An 8909-nucleotide genomic window follows, 5' to 3' on the forward strand; every position below is an offset into this window, starting at 1 on the left:
TTTTTCATTTGTCTAATCAAGAAAATAGCTTCAATTGTTGACCTACCTGATATAAAACCAAATTGGCTATCTAATGCAGCAGTGATAATCCTAAGTCTCCACTTTATCACTCGCTCTCCTACCTTTTCGACGTATGCTCATAAGCTTAATCCCTCTATAGATTGAGGAGTCATGTATATCTCCTTTATTATTATTAATTGGTACTACAATACTATGTTTCCAAAATTCTGGCATTTTCTTAGTATTTAGAATCATATTATATAGCCTACTAAGCCATTGGATCCCAACTTCCTGTAGAAACTTCCATACCTTAATTGGTATCTCATCCGTTCCAATTTCCTTCCCCGATTTCATCATCATCAGTGCATATGTTACTTCCTTATCACTGGTTCTATGATGGAACACTAGATTCCTTATTTCCTGCATCTCATGTCCATCCACGCTTAACTCCTCCGTACTTGTCTCATCGAGTAAGTTCTTAAAGTATTTCATCCAACTATCTTGGATAACTTTATCTTCCATTAAACTCTACCATCTTCATGCTTGATACACCTGACATGGCTCACGTCTTTAGTGTTCCGATCCTTGTCTTTCAATATTTAAATATATCTTTCTCTCATTTTTTTGTACCTAGCCTACCGTACAAATCATTATAAGCTCTTTTCTTAGTATCTCCTACTTCTCTATGAGTCTCTTGACTTATTTATACTACTCATACGATCCATAGTCTCTAGCTTTTTTTAGTACTTGAACCTTATTTTCTTTTGCTTAATGACTTGTTGCACGTCTTGTTCCACCACCATGTCTCCTTGTCGTGTCGTCCCTTCCCTTTAGCCTCTCCAAGTACTTCCTTCGCCCCACTCCTGATGTGGTTAGCCATGAGTTAAAATAACTCAGAAGTATCGGTCTTATCTTTGCGCCTTACATACTCACATTCTTTGGGGACTAACTGACTATCCGAAATCTTATTCCTAAGAGTTTGACATAAATCTCTCTTCATAGTCCACCATTTTATTCTCGGCCTAATATGACATTTGTTTGATTTGCTTCTACTATTAAGGCAAAAATCTAAGAATAATAGTCTATGTTGGGTCGTCAAGCATTCTCCTAGTATGACCTTCTAATTTTTACAACTGACTAGGCTTTCTCTCCTTACAAGAAAGTAATCATTTTGACTTATATCATGCTCACTCCTAAAGGTTTTTAAATGGCTCTCCCTCTTCTTATAAAAAGTGTTTACTATCCCGAGATCAATAGCTAAAACAAAGTTTAGAATAGAAACCCATGTGTTATTTTGAACCCCAAACCTTTAATTCTATGTACCCTCTCATAGCCAACTCTATTCTTACCTACATTAAATATCCGCCTAAGAAGTTCTTTGCCTTATGTGGGATTCTACTAACTCCATCTCCTAGAGAGTCCCAAAATTTCTTCTTAGTCTCATAATCTAATCCCACTTGTGGTGCATATATACTAATAATATAAACAATTTCTGGTGCTAAGGCTAAAGTGATACTCATAATCCTATCTCCAAATTTCCTAACCACAACAACTGCATCCCTGTAGGTTTTATCCACCACTATTCTCACTCCATTTCTAGTTTCATCTGTTTCTGAATAGAAAAGTTTTAAACCTTCTCCTAATTCCTTAAACTTGCTTCCCTTCCACTTTGTCTCTTGAAGACAAGCTATGTTTACCTTCCTTCGTTCTTCGCATGACATCCACTAACTCTTGCTGGTGAAGGTACAAGAGTATTGGATGCAGTATCTTTGTGAGGATATTGAGAACATTCATCTACTGTTGTAACATTGAAAGCCATTTGAGTAGGAAGTTGAATAGCTAAATTTGCTGCAAACTTAGATTCGATAACAGTTACCCCCATCAGTAAGGTAGACCAACCATTACTTTACTGTTGAATCACTGCAGCATCATGACAAGCAGTAGGACTCTGATAGTCATAATTGGCTTTGAAAGCATCAGAGTCTCACTGAGCTCCGTCACATTCAGTTTGCCCAACAGATAGGCTCTCCGTTGCATGACCCTAGCAACAATATTTGTTTTGGCCTGTGAGAAGAACAAGGCTTCAAGTTTGACAGTTTTATTCTGCTTATTCGGGTCTTCTAAAAAATGGAAAATCTTTTGACAGTCCTAAACTTCATCCATTCATTAAAATATCTGATCTCGTGATTAGAAAATTCCTCTATTTATTCCATGTGAAATCAATTTGACTTTGAACAGAGGATTTCAGAATATCCTTTTCAACAGTGGGTGTCATCAGTCAACTTATCCTTTTTTCCCTAAGACAGAGGGACGGTATAACTCGGATTGAGTATATTATGGTAGAGGTTCTTGAACAATTACTCCTTTAGGTATAGGAGAAATAATACGAGCTGTGTAAGAACTAGCTTTTGGCTGTACTACTGAAACCGGTTGAGCTTTAATTGGTTGTTCTGATTCAGTAATCACTGAATCACTAGTACTTTATCAGTATCAGCAGTGGAGAAGGGTGCAATAGAAATAGTCTTCTTCAGAACTTTAGCCTTTAAAGTCCAAGGCTTTTTATTCAATGACACGATGATTGGTAAGGCAGCAGAGCCTTAGGAGCTGTTTGCTCCGAATCACTGGCCAAAACCAGATTCCTTTTAGATTTCTTCTTTGTGGCTGATGCTCTAGCCTCACCAATTATTTTTGACAGAATCAGCAGAAATGAGGGAAATATTGGGTCGTAGGAGAAGAACATTAGCAGCATCCATCAGTTTGGTCTTGCTCCAGTCCTGTGCTGCAGATACTAGAAATCCAAGAACAATGAGAATTTTGCTGATTTGAATAGCAAAACCAGTAGCGTGCATGTCCACCAAGACTTTGTAAAGAACAGAGGACCAGTTGATTTTTATTCCTGCAGTGACTGCGGCCATCACCAGAAAACTTTATTTTGTGTTGGCATCAAAGGATCCAGACTTTACCAGTAGATCCTTTGAGATATCGTCCATGAGAACTTGATATTCCATTTCATCTCCTTATTCTCTCAAGAAATAATGATGCCAACATCAGAGAGAAAAAACTTGTGCTTCATATGAGAGATAGTGGAAGGAGAAAGCTTGGATAAGTCTGATAGTCCTTCAGTAGGCAAAGAGAAGATAGAAGCAAATAGAGCTTCATCAAACAAGTACGCATGCCCATCAAAAGAGTGTGAAATATGCTTTTCAGTTGTGACTGATGCTTGTCCATAGAAATCCAACAAGGTGTCTTCATAAATGATGGCTGAAAGACTGAGAAATGGAAAAGCTCAGTGTTCTCTAGGGTTCTGAACATTTACGCAATTTGTCCATCTTACAGCCCATATACGGGATCAAAGTTCACCTGTGATGCATTCATTCTGTACTCTGTAGGCTGCCATTTCAATAACTTGATTGAGATAAAGCTTCGTAAAAATGCAAAGGATTGCAGTACTGATAGAAAGGATTCGAAAAGTTTGAACGAGGTAAAGTGAGGAAGTTGAGGGGGTGACAGAATATATGTACAACCAAAATAGAGGCACACACGTTTCCATACGATGATGTGTGAGCGGTTAAATTTTAACGAGTTAAATAAATTTTAAATAATGAAAACTTGAAAAGAAATAATTGATTGTCTGTCCTTAAAAGATTAATAAGTAAGTGTCAGAAATCAAAAGAGTTAGGTTTGTTTCAACCTATCCGTGCTGCACGGGCAATGAGAGTGATTCGGGCCCACCTCCCTGTAAAAAAAAAAAAAAAATTGGCTCGAAAAAATCCGAGCCGTTGGATCGACCCCTGCAGGCAGTGCCCGCAGGGGTAGAGTCGACTGAACCAAAGAGTTACGCTATTTGATAAGGACACTCATATTGGTGCATTAATAGGTAATTATTAACACCAATTAATATTGGTACATTGGTGCACCAATGTGGAGATGTCCATTAATAATCACAGCTGCCATGTCAGCACAAAAATTAATCAGAATGAATCTCATTAATTCACGTAAAGCCAAAGACACTTTTGAGTGCATATATATTCTATATATATATATATATATATATTCAAACGGCACTATATTTTGAGATATATATATATATATATATATATATATCAAACGGCTATATATATATATATATATTTATTTATTTATTTACTATAAATACTAATCAATTTCTACAAATTCATCACAACACATTTCTCTTTAATAATCACACTCAATATCTCTTCTATACCTTCTCTTTACTCTCAATTTCATTTTCAACATTTATTTCTTGAATCCTAATTTTTATCACAATGGGTGACAATAGTCAGAACTCACAAAATCGACCTCGATTTGTTTTTTTCTTCTACACAATATCCACTACAATTTCCAAATTGGCAGTTTGTTTCAAATTTCGAAGGTTATGAAAATCCTTCGAATCATCCAAATTATGCCTCTCGAGCTCTGTATCCACCGCCTACACCCGAATATTGGCAAAGCATGGGCAACCCAGATTTCATGCCGCCTTATTGTTATGGATTATATAATCCACAATCCACCGTTATGCCAATCAAAAACGAACCGCCAACTCCTACGTTTGTCCCAGAGACTCAGTTATCCGAACGTGACACGGGTTGATCTCGAAAATGTGCAAAATGCTGATATAGATGTTGAGGGTATGAAGAAGCGAATAATATGGAAAAAGGAGGAAGACGAGCTCCTAGCGAAATCGTATGTCACAATGAGTGATGACCCAATCATCGGTAATGATCAGAAGGGGAATGATTTCTGGAGACATGTTGCAAGCTACTACAATGACAATCGTCCCGCTGGTTCATGTCGAAGAGCTTTAAACGTGATTCGATCTCATTGGCATAATACAGTCCAAAAAAGGTAAATCGCTTCAACGCAAATTATAATAGTATTTACAATACTTATCGAAGCGGTCATAGTGATGAAGACATATTGCGGCTTGCATATGAAAAATATCGTGATGAAAATAATGGCGTTGCATTTAATCTGGAGCATGTGTGGAGAATCATGAAAACACGTCCACTGTTTACTCCACAATCCGATGATCTCTTGGTTGGTACAAAGAAAGCGAGAATCTCAGAGTCAGGGGCTAGCAACACCTCATCGAACAAAGATGCGAGTGTTGATTTAGATATAAATGAAGAAGAGATTCGTCCAATTGGTCAAAAAGCCGCAAAAAGAAAAGAGAAAAACAAAGCAAAATCATCGATGGAGGTTATGACAACAAGATACGACAGTATGTTTGAAAGTTTTACGCAGTATACAGACATAAAAAAGAACGAATCTGAATGGAAACAAAAAGAACTTGCAATAGAGGAGATGAAAGCAAAAGCGGCTTTGAACAAATCTGAAGCTAAAAAGAGCAAATATTTGCTCAAGGAATACGAAATCCTTTCGAAAGACACTTCACAAATGACGCCGGAGCAGCTTATAGTTCATGAACATCTGTGTGACCAAATTAGAGAGAAATTGAATATGTAATTTTCAATTGATGTAATTCTCTTTTCAATTATTGTAATTCGTTTTCAATGAATAAATTATCTTACAACATATACTCCTCACTGTTTCTGAAATAATTCTCTTTTCAATTATTATTGTACGATCTTCTTATCCTTGAAATTCGCTGAGAAATCGGGTTAGGAAATATATAGAAAACCAAAAAGACATAATGGGATTATGCCTAAATTTTTCTTTTTTGACAAGAATATATTACCTGTACTCAATGGTGGGAGGAAATCGTTTGGGACAAGAATATATTATGCCTAAATTATGCCTAAATTTTTCTTTTGGGGTTACTGTCCTTTGAGGAAATCGTTTCATTCATTTTTGTTTTGTCTAGTTATTATAAAATAAAAATATAACGGCTAGTTATTATAAAATATTATAAAATAAAAACTATAACGGCTAATTAAATAAAAGAATAATAAAAAATCACTATAAATACTAATCAATTTCTACAAATTTATTCATTCATCCAACACATTTCTACTCATCAATCACACTCAATATATATTCTCTATCATTCTCATATTTTCAGTTGTAGCTTCAATATTTATTTCTTGAATCCTAATTTATATACAAATGTCTCATTATTCAAGTAGCTCGAGCTCGAGCTCCAGCTCTAGCCCAACAAGCGAAGACGAAGTACAAATTGAAGTTAATGACGAAATTTATGATCCGGGAGAAGAAATGATGTTATGCATGCTTGAACTAAGCAGAAAAATACATGAAGCTTCTGAAAGTAGTAACGAGATGCGACAAAGAAGAAGGTTCATCCAAAGAAATCGTGAAGCCGGTCACTTGCGGCTCGTCAATGATTATTTTTCCGCGAGCCCAGTGTATCAAGATCATATATTTCGAAGAAGATTTCGGATGCGAAGAGAGTTATTCCTTCACATTGTGAATGCACTTGAGGCTAATTCAATGTATTTTCAACTGAGGAGCGATGCTGCTAGAAGGACAGGACTGTCACCACTACAAAAATGCACAGCTGCTATACGTCAATTGGCTTATGGAGTCCCTGCCGACCATCTTGATGAGTACCTACGTATGGGTGAATCAACTGCTATCAAGTGTCTTTTCAAATTCTGCCAAAATGTGGTTGAATTATTTGGTGATCGATACTTGAGAAGGCCAAATGCTGATGATATTCAACGTCTTCTTCAAATGCATGAAGAGAGGCACAAATTTCCTGGCATGTTGGGTAGCCTTGACTGTATGCACTGGCAGTGGAAAAATTGTCCAGTTGCTTGGAAATGGCAGTTTACAAGAGGCCATGGGTCACCGACAATCGTACTTGAAGCGGTCGCATCTCAAGACTTGTGGATATGGCACGCATTCTTCGGGGTCGCGGGTTCACGTAATGATATTAACGTTTTGTACGAATCTCCTATATTCAACAATATCTTGAAAGGAAATGCCCCGGAGATCAATTTCACAGTTAATGGCACTCATTATACGAAGGGTTATTATCTAACAGATGGAATATATCCGGAATGGGCTACTTTCGTGAAGGCTTTTCCTTGTCCGGAGGATCCTAAAAGGAGGTTGTTTAAAGAAAGACAAGAGTCTGCAAGAAAAAATGTTGAACGGGCATTTGGAGTGCTCCAATCTAGATGTGCGATTGTTAGAGATCCAGCTCGTTATTGGTACAGAAAAAAATTAAAATATATTATGTTAACATGCATTATTTTGCACAACATGATTGTTGAAGATGAGGGGTGTAACGTGACAAATTGGTCTAACGACGAAGGTGACGAACCGGCACAACCTGTCCAGGGCTCAAACCGAGGATTTCATGATTATCTCCGTAGAAATTCCGAACTACGTGACTCTCAAGTACATCACCAACTTCGTGCCGACTTAGTTGAGCATATTTGGACAAAGTACAACAACAATCAATGAAGTCAGTTTATTACAAATTTCAAAATGTTTGATTTATATGTTGTTATTAATTTTATTCAACTGTTTTTTCTGATGTGTATGGTTTCAGTCAAATTTGTTTTTTCATTTTTTTAAATAATATTTTAATCAATATTGAAATTAAGTTATTTTTAAAATAATAATGCTATTTATTTTCAACAATATTTATTGTAAAATTTTTAAACAAAATTAGAAAGATATTTAATTAATATAAAATAAAAAAAATGAATAAGTGGACAATGAGACTCATAAATAATGAAAGGTGATATTAAATGAATGTGAGTGTGTATTAATAATAGGAAAGTGTTAATATAATGATTATGTGGCTCGTAGAACCTACACTTTTTGATGAGATGGAAAGTTAATAACATACATTAATTTATTATTGATGCAGATGCCCTAAGGGCTACTGAAACAAGATATTGTTTAATATTTCAGTCAATGTTTTGTTCAGAAACCCACTTTATTTTATGAGTGTAATCAATAATGCTATTTTCATAAATTTCTTGTGCCGAATATCCAAAAAAATTTCCCTTAAAACTATGCAAAAGATTATGATAAATCAATTAACCTTAAAATATTATGAAATAAATAAACTTAACATTGGTTAGTGATTTGTTAAAGATATCAGTACCCTTTTATTCAGTAGACACATATTATACTCTTATATCTTTCTTCATAACACGATCTCCAATAAAGTGATGACTGATATCAATATGCTTGGTTCTGGAATGTAACACTGGGTTAAATGTGATCGCAATCACATTGGTGTTGTAACAAAAAATATGTGATTCAAAATCTTGGATTCCATAATCGCCTAGCTGCAGCTGAATCCATAGTAACTGAGAATATCAACTTCTAGCAACCAAATATTCTGCTTTTGTGGTTGATGTGGCGATGGAAGTCTGGTTTTTACTGAACGAAGATATCTGTCGACTACCGAGGAATTGACATGAAACACTTGTTCTTTTCCTATCTAATTTTCATCATACATAATCAATATCTGAATATCCAATTAAACTAAACATGGACCCTTTGGAATCCAAAGTTTTGAGTTTCTTTAAGATATTTCATTATTATTTTAGCAGAAATAAGATGAGATTTCCTAGGGTCATTGAAATCTAGCACAATTACACAATAAAAACATTATCTGGTATATTAATAGTTAAACAAAGTAACCATCCAATAAGACCTCGATACAAAATCACCTCTACTGAAATTCTCTCCTAATATTTATCTAGTTTAGTTGATGAATTCGTTGGAGTTGCTGCTGAAGAACATATTTCCATACCAAATTTTCTAAGCAGATCCTTGGTGTACTTAACCTGATTGATGAAGATACCATCTTCCAATTGTTTGACTTCTAAGACAAGAAAGAATGTCAGTTATCCCATGATAATCGTCTCAAATTTGTCATGTATTAACTTGACAAATTTCTCGTATAATTTTGGGTTAGTAGATATAAAAATAATATCATCCAC

General features: G+C 35.4%; 2 protein-coding genes across 2 annotated transcripts; both read left to right on the top strand.

The window, feature by feature from the left end:
* The first annotated feature begins 3257 nt into the window (after positions 1 to 3257).
* LOC142510344 (uncharacterized) lies at positions 3258 to 5487 on the top strand. The gene is made up of 4 exons (XM_075619608.1): positions 3258 to 3291; positions 3390 to 3481; positions 4394 to 4866; positions 4917 to 5487. Exons 1-4 carry the CDS (start codon positions 3258 to 3260, stop codon positions 5485 to 5487), a joined length of 1170 nt encoding a protein of 389 aa, XP_075475723.1.
* Positions 5488 to 6005: 518 nt separating this feature from the next.
* Positions 6006 to 7429, top strand: LOC142519011 (protein ANTAGONIST OF LIKE HETEROCHROMATIN PROTEIN 1-like). Its single transcript, XM_075621889.1, has one exon. The coding sequence runs from the start codon at positions 6088 to 6090 to the stop codon at positions 7408 to 7410; it is 1323 nt and encodes a 440-aa protein (XP_075478004.1). The 5' UTR covers positions 6006 to 6087; the 3' UTR covers positions 7411 to 7429.
* Positions 7430 to 8909: the final 1480 nt, after the last annotated feature.

This window comes from Primulina tabacum, chromosome 1, assembly GCF_025594145.1.
Source record: "Primulina tabacum isolate GXHZ01 chromosome 1, ASM2559414v2, whole genome shotgun sequence".
In the NCBI taxonomy this organism is placed as follows: domain Eukaryota; kingdom Viridiplantae; phylum Streptophyta; class Magnoliopsida; order Lamiales; family Gesneriaceae; genus Primulina; species Primulina tabacum.

Excerpts from the sequence above, each read along its gene's own strand:
- LOC142519011 (XM_075621889.1), top strand. The coding sequence starts at position 6,088 with ATGTCTCATTATTCAAGTAGCTCGAGCTCGAGCTCCAGCTCTAGCCCA.
- LOC142510344 (XM_075619608.1), top strand. The coding sequence starts at position 3,258 with ATGGCTGAAAGACTGAGAAATGGAAAAGCTCAGT. Across the intron at positions 3,292-3,389 it reads GAGAAATGGAAAAGCTCAGT|GCTGCCATTTCAATAACTTG; the intron begins GTTCTCTAGGGT and ends TGTACTCTGTAG. Across the intron at positions 3,482-4,393 it reads ATTCGAAAAGTTTGAACGAG|GTTATGAAAATCCTTCGAAT; the intron begins GTAAAGTGAGGA and ends CAAATTTCGAAG.